Source organism: Schistocerca nitens, chromosome 2 (genome assembly GCF_023898315.1).
Source record: "Schistocerca nitens isolate TAMUIC-IGC-003100 chromosome 2, iqSchNite1.1, whole genome shotgun sequence".
NCBI classification, from domain to species: Eukaryota; Metazoa; Arthropoda; class Insecta; order Orthoptera; family Acrididae; genus Schistocerca; species Schistocerca nitens.
Window position 1 is genome coordinate 613,098,593 of NC_064615.1, and position 18,811 is coordinate 613,117,403.

The 18,811-nt window shown below is 42.4% G+C and overlaps 1 protein-coding gene across 7 annotated transcripts in view; it reads right to left on the reverse strand.

Annotated features, from left to right (window-relative positions):
* The window catches only part of LOC126236697 (brachyurin-like), a 173,885-nt gene that overhangs the window by 140,502 nt on the left and 14,572 nt on the right, over positions 1–18,811 (reverse strand). For 4 of the 7 annotated variants that reach the window (XM_049946202.1, XM_049946203.1, XM_049946204.1 and 1 more), the window contains exon 4: positions 15,979–16,145. The exons of the other annotated variants lie outside the window; for them this stretch is intronic. In XM_049946202.1, coding sequence (XP_049802159.1) covers positions 15,979–16,145 — 167 coding nt within the window. The remainder of the gene's footprint in view (positions 1–15,978; positions 16,146–18,811) is intronic. 7 annotated transcript variants of the gene reach the window in all.

The window sequence follows — 18,811 nt, forward strand, 5'->3', positions numbered from 1 at the left end:
AAATACTGCGGTCCGAGAGCAAGCAATGGACCCGCTGCAACGTTCTGTCTCATCCCACTCTATTGGTCGGAGACTGACAGCAGTCGCACTAGGGAATTCTTGTCCCATGTGTAGGCGGCCATTAACACCACAACACAAACGGCTCAGTTTTGGAGTGGTGACGTGACCGGGTATCATGGACAGCTGATGAATGACGCCTCATTATGTTCAGCGTCGCATTGTGGTCATCCACTACCCAAGACAACCATTGCCGGTGAGTATGATTTTGACCTGGGCAGGGGACCCATTCTTCCAACATACTGGGGAACAAAGTGGTTTTACTTCTGGCGTCATGATGTGGGGAGCAATCGCGTATGATTTCAGGACATAGTTGGTAGTGATCGAGTGAACTCTGGCGGCACAACGGTACGTCATGGACATGTGTTACCGCTCATGCAACCTTATCGTGATACCATTTCCTTCAACAGGACAATACAAGTACACACATAGCCCATATCTCTATGAACTATCTCCGTGATGTTGAGGTACTCCCGCGACCACCAATATCCCCAGATCTTCCCCCGATAGAACAGGTATGGGACCAGCTCGGACGTCCACTCCGACCCAGTGGATATCAAGGACGAATTACACTGTGAGATCAAAAGTATCCAGACACCCCTAAAAACATGAGTTTTTCATATTACGTGTATTTTGCTGCCACATGCTGCCAGGTACTCCATATGAGCGAATGAGCGACCTCAGTAGTCATTAGACATCGTGATAGAGCAGAATGGGGCGCTCTGCGGAACACCGACTTCGAACGTGGTTCAAATGGCTCTGAGCACTATGGGACTTAACATCTGTGGTCATCAGTCCCCTAGAACTTAGAAGTACTTAGACCTAACTAACCTAAGGACATCACACGCAGCCATGCCCGAGGCAGGATTCGAATCTGCGACCGTAGCGGTCACGCGGTTCCAGACTGAAGCGCCTAGAACCGCACGGCCACACGGTCGGCTTCGAACGTGGTCAGGTGATCGGATGTCACTTGTGTCATACGTCTGCACGCGAGATTTCCACCTCCTAAACATCCCTAGGTCCACTTTTTCCGATGTGTTAGTGAAGTGGAAACGTCAAGGGACACGTACAGCACAAAAGCGAACAGGCCAACCTCGTCTGCTGACTGACAGAGACAGCCGACAGTTGAAGAGGATCGTAACGTGTAATAGGCAGACCATACACAGGAATTCCAAACTGCATTAGGATCCACTGGAAGTACTATGACAGGCGAGAGCCGAGAAAACTTGGATTTCATGGCCGAGAGGCTGTTCATAAGCCACACATCACGCCGTAAATGCCAAACGACGCCTCACTTGGTGTAAGGAGCATAAACATTGGACAACTGAACAGTGGAAAAACTTTGTGTAGAGTGACGAATCACGGTACACAATGTGGCGGTCCTATGGCAAGGTGTGGGTATGGCGAATGCCCGGTGAACGTCATGTGACAGCGTGTGTAGTGCCAACAGTAAAATTTGGAGGCGGTTGTATTAAGGTGTGGTCGTGTTTTTCATGGAGGGGCTTGCACCCCTAGTTGTTTTGCGTGGCACTATCACTGCACAAGTCTACATTGATGTTTGAAGCAGCTTCTTGCTTCCCACTGTTAAAGAGCAATTCGGGGATTGCGATTGCATCTTTCAACACCATCGAGCACCTGTTCATATTGCACAGCCTGTGTCAGAGTGGTTACACGACAATAACATCCCTGTAATGGACTGACCTGCACAGAGTCCCGACCTGAGTTCTATAGAACACCTTTGAGATGTTTTGGAACACCGACTTCATGCCAGGCCACACCGACCGACATCGATACCTCTAGTCAGTGCAGCACTCCGTGAAGAATGGGCTGCCATTCTCCCAAGATACCTTCCAGCACCTGACTGAACGTATGCCTGCGAGAATGGAAGCTGTCATCAAGGCTGAGGGTGGGCCAACGCCATATTGGATTCCAGCATTACCTATGGAAGACGCCACGAAGCCATTTTCAGCCAGATGTCCGGATACTTTTGATCACATAGTGTACATCAATTATGGGGCAGCGTACCCCAGGGGAGGATACAATGGCTTCCCAAATGAATGAGTGCGTGCAACCAGGCCAGGGTGGGTGCAGCGTCATACTGTTACGTAGGCTCGTACTTTTTGACTATTTTGTAATCACCGAAATACCGTCACATACTCTCTCGATCCGTGAAGTTTCATTTCGTTTGCTGCTCTCCTTCTGGGTGCTTCACGTTTTTCGTCAGACAGTGTGATAAATAGTACAGAATATCACATCAGTGTAATGCGTTATTTCATTTCTAATTGTCGTGTCCTGACACAGGAAAGAGGGAAGGCAGGGGGTCTAGGGTCAGTCTGCAATTTCCCAGCGTATGCAGTAAGACAAATTCCCAGTGAAGGCACGTTGATGCTTTGTATCAGCGCCAAACATTATCACAGGCATCTACGAGAGACGCCGATTTTATAGCCTGACAGTATACTTGCAGCCGGAGACTCATGGAATTCAGGGGTCTTATTAGCACTGTTTATTTGCGATCATACTAACTACTACACCGAAGACTAATTCTATAGATTAGAAAAAGCAAAGGAGGAATTTATTTGCACAACAGAAGGAGGGGTGATGCTAACGCAACTAGAGAACACTAGCAGCACGGCAAGTACAAACTTGAGAGCAGCACTTCAAGTGAGAGAAACAGACATGTCGGAGCTTACCGAGGCTTGGTACGAGCGGCACGGAGGCGGTGCCCCAGCGATTTGGCTGAGAACTCCCTCTAAATGCAAAAACAAAGGTTTTCATATCATCGTGGTGGAATCGAGAACTGCGCACCTAAGTGACTGCCTGACTGCTGGGTAAATTCAAATAGCCTTTTCTTCTCTTTCCTGCTCACGGCAGTAACTATTTTCTGTAAGATGTCACGCTTGAAATATGTGTCTGTCTGCAGTCAACTGAGCACCAATTATGTTTGTGATTGTCTCTCAGACATGAGCCACTTGATGTTTATTTAATCCACGTTTTGTCGTCAGGCACAGTTTGCATTATCCAGCAACAGGCTCACAACAATAAAATTTACCGCTATACAGGGTGTTACAAAAAGGTACGGCCAAACTTTCAGGAAACATTCCTCACACACAAAGAAAGAAAATATGTTATGTGGACATGTGTCCGGAAACGCTTACTTTCCATGTTAGAGCTCATTCTATTACTTATCTTCAAATCACATTAATCAAAGAATGGAAACACACAGCAACAGAACGTACCAGCGTGACTTCAAACACTTTGTTACAGGAAATGTTGAAAATGTCCTCTGTTAGCGAGGATACATGCATCCACCCTCCGTCGCATGGAATCCCTGATGCGCTGATGCAGCCCTGGAGAATGGCGTATTGTATCACAGCCGTCCACAATACGAGCACGAAGAGTCTCTACATTTGGTACCGGGTTTGCGTAGACAAGAGCTTTCAAATGCCCCCATAAATGAAAGTCAAGAGGGTTGAGATCAGGAGAGCGTGGAGGCCATGGAATTGGTCCGCTTCTACCAATCCATCGGTCACCGAATCTGTTGTTGAGAAGCGTACGAACACTTCGACTGAAATGTGCAGGAGCTCCATCGTGCATAAACCACATGTTGTGTCGTAAAGGCACATGTTCTAGCAGCACAGGTAGAGAATCTCGTATGAAATCATGGCGTTGAATCGAGGAAGTACAGTACATACTGACGAAATTAAAATGAGCTCTAACGTGGAAGTTAAGCGTTTCCGGACACATGTCCACATAACATTTTTCCTTTATTTGTGTGTGAGGAATGTTGCCTGAAAGTTTGGCCGTACCTTTTTGTAACGCCCTGTAGATTTAAGATAGCGTCATTAATAGCACACGGCGGCGCTGGTAGTGTTGTGACTAAGACTGTAAATAAGATCACCTGCATTTCACAGTAGTGGGCCTGTCTTTGAAGAGTTAAAATACAATGATGCGAAAATGCTGACCCCGGAAAATCAGTTTAGTTAGCATAAACTAATACTGCGTTGACGACAAAGTACGAAATAATTTCACACATTCTCTTAACTCTAAAAGGTAAATTTTTGTGATATGCTGACAGACTCTCTTTCTGCAATCGTGAGGCCCAGATTGACTTTTTCTTTTCATAAGGCTGAACAAAGTAAACAATGATCGCCTCTGTTTTTGCTGTTAGCGCTTGTCGTTGGGTACTGCCATTATCAAAACATTTCACTCTGATTTCAAATTCGCTATTACTGTGTTTATGTCGGTAAATTGTGAGTCGAAATCAGTGGATTTTGAAATCGTTTGTGCTTTCTGTTTTTGGATGCAGGCACTGTAAATTTATTTTCTGCGTGCAGTTCGAAATAAATCGGTACGAAATAAATTGATATTTCGCTTAAAATAAAGATGGGGCTGCTTAAGGCACTTGATAAGAAAACGGAAATCGAAAACGTCTTGTTAAGTCAGTTCTCAGCTTGTAAAAACTTTATAAAATGCATGACACACAAATGTTGACTTTATTTATATTTTATTCCGACCGGTTTCGGACATAAACTACGTTCACGGTCGTCGACAAATTAATCTGCCGTTTTAATATGTAATGCTGACTACAGATAAAATTTTCGACGACCATGAACATGGTTTTTTTTCCGAAACCGGTCGGAATAAAATATAAATAAAGTCATCATTTGTGTATTATGCAATTTTACAAAGGAAATCGAAAAAGCAAATGAGTGAAGAGATTGATTTTCTGACTGTACATTGTCGACGTTAATTAAAAATAGAGATCAAATTACAGCAATTTTTGAGCGCACAATTTCGAGCCTGAGACATGTATGAAGTGTATACTGCGTTGCTTGTTGGTTCAAATGAGCTAGGTCCCAGAATGCTCCTGTACCAGGAACTTTTTGCGTGGAAAAACTGTTGAACTGGAGAAAAACAAATGGATATCGAATTTTCTACAAATAAAGGCTGGTTATCACGTTCATGAAAACGAACAGCATAGAGTTAAAAAATGTTTGGTGTGAAGCTAACCAAGGTTTATCGATTACGACTACAGATATGACGCAGCAGATGCTCAAAAATGGCTCTGAGCACTATGGGACTTAACATCTATGGTCATCAGTCCCCTAGAACTTAGAACTACTTAAACCTAACTAACCTAAGGACAGCACACAACACCCAGCCATCACGAGGCAGAGAAAATCCCTGACCCCGCCGGGAATCGAACCCGGGAACCCGGGCGTGGGAAGCGAGAACGCTACCGCACGACCACGAGATGCGGGCGCAGCAGATGCTTTCAGCACCAACGAAGCTACGTTAATTTGGGCCTGCATACCCAATAAAACTGTATCGCTTAGGGGTCAATTGTTTTCAGGGAGGATAACCTCTAAGGAAAGATTTACGCCATTGGTAGGGTACATGTCAGATGGATTTCATGAGCGATCCTTATTTGTCATCGGGACGAGTTTAAAGCCATTATGTTTTAAAAATGTACGGCTACGAAATAAACGTGGCTGCTGACTGATATGTTTGCCTACTGGATTCTCAAATTCCGTCTATCAGAAAAGCATTAAGCGTAATTATTTTTGATAATTTTCCGCAACCCCGCAATATTAAAATCTATAAAGCATACAAATTTCCCTACGAACACCACAAATGTATTGCAACCGTGAGAACAACGTGTCATTCAAAGCTTGAATTGTCACTACCAAAAGAACTTACTTGCAATCGTAGCAAATCGAAGCACACGGGGATTTGTCGCCGGTCTTTTAGATGTATTACGTATGTTGCGATTACGTACGTTGCGATCTGTATAGAAGTTAGTGACACCAATGGCATTTAATGAAATGTTTGGGAAAGTTTTTACATTATCGGACGGTTACACTGTGGTGTCACCGCCAGACACCACACTTGCTAGGTGGTAGCTTTAAATCGGCCGCGGTCCATTAGTACATGTCGGACCCGCGTGTCGCCACTGACAGTGATCGCAGACCGAGCGCCACCACACGGCAGGTCTCGAGAGACTTGCTAGCACTCGCCCCAGTTGTACGGACGACGTAGCTAGCGATGCACACTGACGAAGCCCCGCTCATTTGCAGAGCAGATAGTTAGAATAGCCTTCAGCTAAGTCAATGGCTACGACCTAGCAAGGCGCCATTAGCATTACATAGCTTGTATCTAAAGAGTCTCACTTGTATCGTCAAGAGCGATGTACCACAAGGATGGATTAAAGTTAAGTATTCCAGGAGCTACGTACTTTTCTTTATAGCATTCATTACGTATCCTGTTTCAGACCTATCTACTAGCCTGCGTGAGTTAACGCGTGCCTTTCGGCTACTTCCGAGTGGCGTGGCTGTCTTGTTACGCCACAACATACACACTATCACTATTACACTCACCTATACTCTATAAATACACAACAACACACCTCCAACATTTCCTCAAGAGAAGGGGCTAAAGTGCGCCGAAGAACACCCTTTCCGACAACGGCTCTACCCACTCCCTGGGATGTCACAACTAAAAATGCCATACGATACTTATTTTACCGGGCGAATTTGTTGCAGTCAATGAGGACCTTGTTTTCCTACTGTTAGTCGCGGAAATACGACGCTAGTCATGCGTATATCCCCAGCCCTCTCACTCCTAACACTAACCAGCGTTACATTAGAACCGACAAAATGTAAGAAATTTGACCTCGGCAATCTCATGACATCTTCAGAAATTGCAAGACATTGAAATACCCACCGCTCAGCTAAATCATTATACGCCCTAAGAAAGATCGCTACAATACCACCAAAACAACTCTTATTTTAGTATTATTTAAGTATTTTATACGACGACGCGGCAGTGCACCAAACAGGATTTTAAATGAACGATGACAAATATGACGAATATGACGATCGAATAAACACTGCAGTTTCTGTCCTCAGTACATAACACTATTCAAAACACTCGCAGCTATTTAAATGCTCATTCGAATGGTGACATGAATAAAATGCTGGACGATATCGAACAGTTTGTTGAATTTTTTTTGTTAGAAAAGACACTGCAAAGTACAACAGATTTTTTTCCGACAAAACGAAAACATATTGCGTATGGATTTCCGGTCTTCAGTTTTTACGTACAAGAGTAATGTCGGCAGGAGATCGAATTCTCTAACAAAATTTGACGAGATCGAAACTACGGCATTATTGGACTTTTCTGCGAACACCACTTAACACGGAATTCTGTTAACACTAAAAACAATTTCGGTCCCCTCAGTTTCATGGTATGAATTTTTCATCATACTCTTCATAGAAAATGTCTTGTCCTTTCTAAAATGCACATAACTAGTTAGATTTTGATTTACCGACACTCATTCAGCGCATAATATGTAATGTGTGAAAGCACATTTCAACAGAGAAACGCATTTTTTATTTGAATTTTAATTGTTTGTTTTATTCGTAAAACTTCAGTTTAGCAGTTACTTTCCGTTTTCAGCACTTGGTCACAGCTCTATTTTCGCACCATTTAAAACATTAGCTCACTTGGAAAATTATTTCTGTACGTGCTATTGAGGGTGTAAGCTGTCAAGCTGTTTGGTTGTATATAACGTCTGACTACTCTGCATAGCCGGCCGGAGTGGCCAAGCGGTTAAAGGCGCTACAGTCTGGAAGCGCGAGACCGCTACGGTCGCAGGTTCGAATCCTGCCTCGGGCATGGATGTGTGTGATGTCCTTAGGTTAGTTAGGTTTACGTGGTTCTAAGTTCTAGGGGACTGATGACCTTAGAAGTTAAGTCCCATAGTGCTCAGAGCCATTTTGAACTACTCTGCATATTTTTCAGCGTACATCACACGAACTGAACAGTTGCTTCTATTTGCCAGACCATAACAAAACATTGTGTCTGCCATTCCCTGTGTGTAGAAATTAGCTTACATTGTGATGGGAAGTGCGAAAATAAAACTTTTTTTTTCTTTTTTCTTAGTCATCTGTCTTCTGACTGGTTTGATGCTGCCCGCCACGAATTCCTCTCCGGTCCCAAACTCTTCATCTCAGCGTAGCACCTGTAAACTACGTTCTTAATTATTTGCTGCATGTTTCCAATCTCTGTCTTCCTCTACAGGTTTTGCCCTCTACAGCTTCCTCTAGAACCATGGAAGTCATTCCCCGGTATCTTAACAGACGTCCTATGATCCTACCCCTTCTCCTTGCCAGTGTTTTCCACATATTCCTTTCCTTTCCGATTGTGCGCAGAATCTCTTCATTCCTCATTTCATCGGTGCACCTAATTACCAACATTCGTCGGTAGCATCACATCTCAAATGTTTCGATTTTCTTCTGTTCCAGTTTTCCTATAGCCCATGTTTCACAACCACACAATGCTGTGCTCCAAATGTACATTCTCACAAATTTCTTCCTAAAAGTAAGGTTAATGTTAGATACTAGCAGACTTCTGTTGGCCAGGAATGTGCTTTTCGCCATTGTAAATCTGCTTTGATGTTCTCCTTGCTCCATCCGTCATGGGCTGTTTTGCTGCCTAGATAGCAGAATTCCTTTACCTCATCTACTTCGTGACCATCAATTCTTACGTTAAGTTTCTTGCAGTTCTTATTTATGCTACTTTTCACTACCTTCCTCTTTCTTCGATTTACTCGCAATCCATATTCTGTACTGATTAGACTGTCATTCCATTCAACAGATCATGTAATTCTTCTTCACTTTCACTCAGGGTTACAATGTCATCAGCGAATCGTATCACTGATATCTTTTCACCTTGAATTTCAGTTCCACTCCTGAACCTTTTTTTTTATTTCCAGAATTGATTCTTCGATGTATAGATTGAACAGTAGGGGCGAAGGACTACATCCCTGTGATACATTTTTAATGCGAGCACTTCGTTCTTGGTCATCAATTCTTATTATTCGTTCTAGGCTGTTGTACATGTTGTACATAACCCTATTTTTCTCAGAATTTCGAACATCTTGCCCCGTTTGACACAGCTGAAAGCTTTTTACAGATCGACAAATGCTTTCAACGTTTCCTGATTTTCTTTAGTCTTGCTTTCATGATCAAATGCAACGTCAGAACTGCCTCTCTGATGCCTTTATCTTTCCTAAACCCAAACTGATCGTCATCTAACACATCCTCAGGTTTTATCACCGACACGTAAGTTGTCCCATACGATAATATACAGAATCATGGAAAAGAAAATTAAAGGTAAAATTGCAATATAATAAAAGTATTTGACAGTCTAATCACAACACAGCGTGTTTCCTGCAGAACTAATTTATGCTCTCCACTTACCCAGAACTCTGAATACCATTTAAAGTAACAAAACTAACAAATGTTTACTGCACGCTGTATCCATGGACAGTAACAATGGAGTATGTCCTCATTTGTTCACTGCGTTCTATACATTATTCGTAGTAACAAAGAGCTTACAATACAAGAGATGTGTTTCACACTAGCGAAGAAAAGCAAATAGTCATAGCTCTCAAGGTACGCATTTTGGAGCCTGTATTTAGTGACTTTTTGTCTTGTTTTCGTTCATATACCACCTTTCAAAATATTTTTAACACCCCATATATCCTCTTTTTCCAGCGAAATACAATTAGCGCATAAGGCGTTATTTTGGCAATGTCATACAGTCCAGGAAGTGAAGTTACGTCCTGATGTGTTAATTTGCAAAGATTCACTATTAACCCCCCCCCCCAACCTTCGAAATCACCCCCCCCCCACACACACACACAAATTCCTCCTCGTATGATGACGTTAGTTGGAACACAAGCTCCGATATGTCAGAAAACCTGCAATGGCTTTGTCAGTGATTCATAACAGTCCCAAGTTAGCGTTTAATGATTTAAGGATTTGGGATAGATCCTCGCTCCTCCCGAATCCCAGGCCATTGTCTCCATAGGAGGAACTTGCTCGTCCATTGCCTCCATATGAGAAACTTCCTCGCTGAAAGATGTGTGCACTAATCAACGTTCTTTGATGCCATTAGTGAAGTAAAAGTACCGCTAATAGCTTCTTCAGATCAGTACCGGAGATTTTACGACTGGAATGCGTTAAAGTTTTTCGAACGTTATATTTATTGTTGCTTTTGTGGTCCTCAGTCCAAAGATTACACTCAAGATGAGAAACATAGAAGTAGATATCCTCGGTGTAGAAAAACAGCTTAAATCACTTAATAAAGCCAAGGCCTCCTGTCCAAATTGTATACCAGTCAGGTTCCTTTCAGAGTATGCTGATGCAATAGCTCCATATTTAGAAACGATATACAACCACTGGCTCACGGAAAAATCCGTATCTGATGACTGGAAAATTGCTCAAGTCATACCAATACGAAAAAGGGGAAGTAGGAATAATCCACTGAATTACAGGACCATATCACTAACGTCGATTCGCAGTAGAGTTTTGGTACATATACTGTGTTCAAACATTGTGAAGTAGTCGAAGAAAACGATTTACTGACACAAAGCACGGATTCAGAAAATATCGTTCTTGTGAAACATAACTAGCTCTTCATACTCATGAAGTAATGAGTGCTATCAACAGGGGATGTCAACTTGATTCCATATTTTTAGATTTCCAGATGGCTTCCGTCACCGTTCCTCACAAGCACTTCTAAACAAACTGCGTGCCTATGGAATAATGCCTCTTGTGCGACTGGATTCGTGGTTTCCTGTAGTAATAGATGGAAAGTCATCGAGTAAAACAGATGTAATATCCGGCTTTCATCAAGGAAGTGTTATAGGCCCTCTATTGTTCCTGATCTATGTTAACGACATAGGAAACAATCAGAGTAGCTGTCTAAGATTGTTTGCAGATGATGCAATCATTTACCGTCTTGTAAAGTCATCAGATGACCAAAGCGATTTAGATAAGATATTTGTATGGTGCGAAGAGTACTGAAAGAAATCAGCTAAATTTCGATTACGCAGTAAGCCACACAAATCTGAAGCCTGTAAATTCAGTTAAATTCTTAGGGATTACAATTACAAATAATCTAAATTGGAAGGATCACATAGATAATGTTGTGGGTAGAGCAAACCAAAGACTGCGATTCAATGGCAGAACACATGGAAGGTGCAACAGGTCTACTAAAGAGACTGTTTACACCATGCTCGTCCATCTTATTCTGGAGTATGCTGTACGGTGTGGGATCCGCATCAGGTGGGACTGATGGATGACATCGGAAAACTTCAAAGAAGGGAAGCTCGATTTGTATTATCGCGAAATAGGGGAGGTAGTGGCACAGACATGATTCGTGAATTTGAGTAGCAGTCACTATTTTTATCGTCCATCTTTCACTTCCATACATTGGTGCAATCCATACAAATACTTGCGCAAAAGACCTCCTCACACTTAAATCTGTACTCGATGTTAACAAATTTCTCCTCTTCGGAAACGCTTCACTTGCCATCGCCAGTCTACGTTTTGTATCTTCTCTACTTCGACCATCATCAATTATTTTGCTGCTCAAATAGCAAAAGTCATCTACAATTTTAAATGTGTTTCATTTCTTAATCTAATTCCCTCTACACCACCCGATTTAATTTGACTACATTCCATTATCCTCATTTTGCTTTTGTTGATCTTCATCTAGTATCCTACTTTCAAGACACTGTCCATTCCGTTCAACTGTCTTCCGGGTCCTTTGCTGTCTCTGACAGAATTACAGTGTCGCCAGCAAATCTCAAAGTTTTTATTTCTTCTTCCAGGATTTTAATTCCCACTTGGTTTCCTTTACTGCTTGCTCAGTATACAGATTGCGTAACATGGGGGATAGGCTACAACCCAGTCTCACTCCCTTCTCAACCACTGCGTCCCTTTCGTACCCCTCGACTCTTTTAACTGGCATATGGTTCCTGGACGAATGGTAAACAGCCTTTCGCTCCCTGTAGTTTATCCCATCCACCTTCAGAATTTGATAGAGAGTATTCCAGGTAACATTGTCAAAAGTCTTTCATAAGTCTACAAATGCTAGAAACTTAGGTTTGCCTTTGCTTAATCTATCTTCTAAGATGAGTCGTAGGTTCAGTATTGCCTCACATGTTCCAGCATTTCTACGGAATCCAAACTGATTCTCGCTTCTACCAATTTTTCCATCGTTCTGTAAAGAATTTGTGTTAATATTTCGCAACTTGACTTATTAATTTAATAGCTCGGTAATTTCACACCCGTCAGCAACTCCTTTCTTTGGAATTGGAATTATTATATTTCTCTTGAAGTTTGACGGTATTTTGCATGTCTCATACATTGTGCTCGCCATATGGAAGAGTTTTGCTTTGGCTTGCTCTCCCGAGGCTATCAGTAGTTCCAACGGAATGTTGTCTGCTACCGTAGCTTTGTTTCGACCTGGGTCTTTCAGTGCTCTGTCAATTAGTTCACGCAGTATCATATCTCCCATCTCATCGTTATCTACGTCCTCTTCCATTTCTATAATATTGCCGTCACTTAAGGGGAGCCGGAACGATCAATTTCCTCCATGTTAATTTTATCAAATAGAACGAACTTTTTTTCTAAAACCATTAAACACATTGCTCTGAAATTTGGACTACATGTTTAGTGACTGTTTCTCTACAAAGTTATAATGCCATGTTAAGAAATATTTATTGGTTTTTGTTTTACATTTTTTTTAACAGTCGCTTATTTTTTTCTGTAAAATTTTGCACTTTTTCTTCTATAACTCTTATATTATACAATATTTTTTTTACAATTTGATATAAAAATGAAGGAAAGGAAGCAAACAATATTGTTATAAATTTCATTGATATGCTGTTTGCAGTTTTTGAGAAAATGTTACTCAAAGATGAAAATTTTAAAGTTACAGGAAATAGATTCCAAACTTTTGTAATACATTCCTGCCCCATATGATGGATTATCAGTATCCTCGTCATTTTCCAGGGTTAATTTCCTTTCACTGGTCTTTTCTTCCCTTTTGATTCATGTTGTAGGCTTTTGTCTCGTCTTCCTGCACCTCTTAGTATATCTTCATCAATTAGGCGCATTGTGGAAATAGTGTTGTGCCCTGGTTGGAAACCTAAACGTGTCAGCACATCATATTTGATAATGTTTCCTTCATTGTATGTTGCCACTGCATCATACACTCCAAAATGCAATGTTTTTATCTGAACAAACACTCTTTTGGGAATCCAAATAGAAATTAAATTATTTATACTTTCATTTGGATTTTGTGTTTTCCCTTGCAAACACTTTTCCAATAATCTTGGCTTCGATAAATCTCTGAATATGGGCTTAATTGCATCAATTACAGCATTTGTCAAACTGATTTTATTGGCATATTCATTTCCTGATTGGTACTTACACCATGAGTAATCACCTGTGGCGCACAGTGCATGTTGTGGGTGCTCATTTGTTGACGCAGTATGAAAAAATAATGCCCATACTGCTCTCCTCATATGCTCAATGCTTCTTGCATTTTGCGTAATAGCACACCCATAATACCTCTGCAATTTATAAATTGCTTCATCTGACAATCTTCCTTTTCCTCCAAGGGTCTTACCATCACTAAGCTTCTGGGATCCTAATGTCTGCTTTAGTTTGCACAAGCGAACCCCCATGCACTTCTACACATGTCCAGTGCACTCCTGTTTTTTAATGTGAATTTCATTGCCATAAGGTTTGAGTTCCTCTACAGCTTTACATCCCTGAGAATCACCATCTCCTAGATAGTTAGTGAATCATACATTATACCACTCCTGTGATCTGGAAAAATTTGCTTTCACTCTCTCTACTTCCATTGCACTACTTGTGCAATGAAAATTTGCTTCACAACTTTCACTCTGTTTGGACTTGGTATTGCCCTTACATCTACAACGTTTTGAGAGAATAGCAACATCAATTACTTTGCAACTGTCTCCACTGGTAGCTGTCACAACTCCATTTAGAGATTTATGACCTCTACATTGCCATGATCCATCTAAAGCAAGAGTTAAACATCTACAATTCCTATTATCTGTCACAACTTCTTCAACTGCTTTCTTCATTGCTGCTTGAGCAATATCTTCAGCAGAAGATTCCACCAATTCAGTATAAAATCCAAACTTGGTTGGTGGTTGTGGCAAGTTCATAATTCCACATAACATTGCACCTACAGCACTGCCCTTGCCAATACAATGCAAGCCATACACTTGCCTAACATTTATATCATACACCTTCTTTCCACTATTAACACTCCGAGGAATACTGTTAGAAAACGAAACTTCTGCAGCACATTTCTTACATTTCAATGACATTTTACATGCCAAACCAATGTGTGAAGTTATTTTCAATTCCAGTCCACTTTCTTTGCAAACTTGGCATAATTCGTTACGTTTCAAAATATTTGAGAACAAGGAAATGTTAATTATTTCATTCACATCATTACTGTCACTTTCATTGTTTTCTAATTTTTCTTTGCTGTCACAAAGTTTCTTGCTGGAAGAAGTTCTGTCACATTCATTTGGAGTAGTCGGTGAAGCAGTCTGAGCAGCATCTCCCTTCGAAACAACAAAATATTTGTTCCTCCACTCATTGTGCCTTTTCTTAAACACTCGATTGCTGAAACGGGGCATATTGATATCCACAAACCAAATACGTAAAACAGGTACGAGCAAAATTCATCAAATACGCAAAATTGAACAGCTAAACAACACGAAGGAAACTCCACAAGTCAACGCACACGGTATAGCATTTATGTTTAGTGATATGAACAGCCACTTGTCACAGAGATAAAGCCATACAACGTTGGAAAACGAAACACTGTCTAATTCCGCAAAGATACCCAGCTTGCAGCCAGCGAGCGGCGCCGTCAGAGGTGACACACCAAGTCGCTACAACAGTTTACGGGGCTCGTCAACTGTGCAGCGATAAAAAACACACTTAAAATTCACTTAGAAGGGTGAAACTTGATTTGTTTTATTCAGAAAACTCCAAATCATTTTATAATGGTAAAACCAAGAAACGTCGATTTTGTCATTTTCATCGTTCCGGCTCCCCTTACGTCTCCGTTGTGTAGACCTTCTACATACTCCTTCAACCTTTCTGCTGTCCCTTCTTTACTTAGGACTTGTTTTCCATCTGATCTCTAGATATTCATATAGGTGGTTCTGTTTTCTCCAAAGGTCTCTTTAATTTTCCTGTATGCGGTATCTACCTTATGCCTATGATATATGCTCCCACATTCCTAAATTTATCCTCTAAGCATTGCTGCATATCCATTTTGCACTTCATGTCTATCTCATTTTTGAGGCCTTTGTGTTTCTTTTCGCCTGTTCATTTACTGAATTTTTATATTTTCTCAATTAAATTGAATATCTCTTCTGTTACCGAAGGTTTTCTACTAGCTCTCGTTTTTTTACCTACTTGATCCTCTGCTGCCTTCACTATTTAATCTCTCAGAGCTACCCATTCTTCTTTTGCTGTATTCCTTTCTCCTGTTCTTGTCGATCTTTCCCTCATGCTTCCTCTGAACCTCCTTACAACCTCTGCTTCTTTCAGTTTATCTAGGTCCGATCTCCTTGAATTCCTACCTTTTTGCAGTTTCTTCATTTTTAATCAACAGTTAATGACCAATAAATTGTGGTCAGAGTGCTCATCTGTCCCTGGGAATGTCTTACAATTGAAAACCTGGTTCCTAAATCTCTGTCTTACCATTACATAATCTGTCTGAACCCTTCCGGTGTCTACAGGTCTATTCCACGTATACTGCCTTCTTTCACGATTCTTAAACCATGTGTTAGCTATGATTCAATTAAGCTCTGCGCAAAATTCTACCAGGCAGCTTCCTCTTTCACTCCTTACCCCAGTCGATATTCACCTACTACTATTCCTTCTCTTCCTTTTCCAGTCCGCCACGACTATTCTATTCATACAGTGTATACAATGGTAAATTTTTAGATAGTGTAGGAAACTATTTGTCTATATGATAATGTATCCACATATGTGTGAGACTTACTGTTGATTGGGACGTTGGTACCCAGGAAGACGACGGCGATGTCGTTGTAGAGGTTGTTGGGGTTGTATTCGGAGTGCACCGTCGCCGACCTGGTGACGATGGTCACGCGGCTAGGCTCAATAATGCTTAGACTGTTGAGTCCAAGCCTCACCTCCCACGTGCTGAACCTGTCCCAGCAAAAGAAGGTTACAACACAGGTTAGCGTGACGAAGTAAGAATATGCTGACTTAGTAGTATTCAGGAGAATTTTCTTCCTTCTTCTTCTTTTAGACAGCGTTAATCTATACTATTATAGGCTCTGCTGTACTCAAACTTTGGAAATTTTACGTCTGTTTTACTTTTGTGGCCAGATACCTTTCCTGTCGCCGAAGTTGTTTGTTACCTCAGGGAGGGAAGACGTGTGCCCAACTTGTCTGTGGATCGCGTATTTTGTATCTGCACAGGGCGTGAAAGCGCAGCGAACCGTCGCTGTCAGCACAAATGTAAACTGTACTAGCTGATGGTGGCTCGACTACATATCCGGGGAGCTGAACCACGGAAGAGGGAAAGGAAACTCGACATTCGAGTCGATCTACCGGGGATGCAAAGAGTCTGAACAATACGTAGAGATAAGCGTAGAGAAAAACACAAAACGTGACCAGCGCGAGGAACTGAACAACCAAGCACCAGAAACAAAGCACGGTGCAAGGTGAACGCCCCAGCCAAGGAAGTGTAAATCAGCTTAAAAACGTAGCACCTGTCTATTGCTGCCGACAAGTAAACTCCTGGTCAGTGACTCTCCCTATAAAATGCTTTGAGCGCGCCTTCAGTGGCAGCGTGGTGCACTATTCTGCAGTGAAACCTACGCCATATCTGCGTCCACATCGATGTCCACAGGCGGGAATGCTAATTCCGACACCCCTGAAAAAGCCACGGAGCGGCGGGAGAGGGTGCAGGCTGGAGTAACGGACGGTCCGTCTGCATCAGTGGGGATGAGAACAAATCCACGGGCGAGCGGCAAAAGGAAGGCGCTGGTTCCAATTCCATGTAGTCCGAAGTCGGAGTCGCGGGATCAACACCACACTGCCCTATTTTGTGGATGAAAGGATGGCCAAGGAAACGGTGAAGGCGGTATGCACGCTGTATCAATTTAGTCTACGGGTAGAAATATGCCTTGACCGACGCAGTCGCCCTGCTGACACGTAAACCCATTTATGCGAAGCAAGAGCAGTTGAGGGCTCTGTGGAGGGGGCGGACACGGGTGGAGGGGAGGCTTCTCCCTAGGCACTTGGCCCGTCTTCAGAGCAGAGTGTGAGAGCAGAGCTACTCCACATTCTGTTTGAGTAGTTTCTGCATCTGCTCGTGCTGCAGCTTTTGTTGCTGTTCCTGGAGGCGCAACTGCTCCTACTAGCACTGCAAAAATGCCATCTCCATGATGGCTACCAATTAAAACTACAAAAGAAAGAAAAGGAAAAGCGTCACACGCATAACAATATCGTACCTCTCCACTTTTCCATCAGCACAGGGGTGACACCTCCGCAAAACCTCCACACTCGCCACAAATTGTTGCAAACTATACTAGCCGATTACAAATCCCGCGACCTGAAACCCCAGAAGAAGGAATGAAAATTCGACATGTGAGCTATCTGTCGGGGGAACAGAGTCTGAACACTGTGTATAGACAAGCGTGGAGGAAAACACAAAACGCGCGCTACAAATAGCACTGAACATCTAAGTAAACGGAAATAATGGAGTACATGTCCGAGGTAGTTGAAATCACTGTAAGAACTGACAGACGTGGTTTATCGCCACCGACAGGAAATAGATGGATCAGTGGATCTGTAAAATTGTGAACTTTGGATGATGTGTAACGCTGAAGCGCAATTTCATCGCACAGGCGGCAAGGGTAGTAAACAAGAGACATTTCGATACCAGGACATAAAGTCTTTGTGAATTTCATTCCGTGTACTCAATTGGATGGTAAATACGCTTCGTACACAGATACGAGAACATCATAGCCACATGTCACCATTTTAAAATGGCTGATAGATGGGCTCAAAGAAGACGGTTGGAGTAATCGACGCATTGTTCGACATTTGAACAGGAGCGATGCTATTATTCGATGATGGTAACAGGAAATGGTGAACCAAGGCTGAGCTGCGTGCTAGGTGAGTAACCTTAAGTCTGAAAGTTGTCGTAGTGTCCTGTGGTTAAATACAGAAACTACAAATCTATTACTACTACTACTACTACTACATGATCAGGCCCAGTGGACCGCACGCATCTACAAGTTTCCTCCTCCACTGTATTCTGTCCATAGCTGCTATTCGCCATTCGTCCACATCTATTGACATTTGTTTTAAATCTTCATGGAGTCCATCCCTCCAACGCTTCTTGGGTCTCCCTGGCGGTCTCTTTCCTGTAGGTGTGAAATCCAGGAGCTTCCGAGGCCATCTGTGATCCTCCATCCGGGCCACCTGGCCGGCCCACTGCATTCGTTTGGCTTTGACAGTTCCTGCTATGTTGGGCTGCTGGTATAGTTCCTCAAGCTCTTGGTTGTATCTGGTCCTCCATTCCCCTGTATCTGCATCCAGAATCGGACCGAAGACCTTCCGAAGCACGTTTCTCTCAAAAACAAGGAGCTTATGGAAGTCCTGTTTCCGGATACTCCATGTCTCACATCCATATAGAACAACAGGCTGGATCAGGGTTTTGTACAGTCGAATCTTGAACTGTCTGGAGAGAGATTTGGACCGAAGCAGTTGTGCTAGGCTGTGGTAAGATCGGTTTCCTGCTTGTATTCTGGCATTGATCTCTGCTTCACATGACGAGTTCTCAGTGAAAAGTGCCCTAG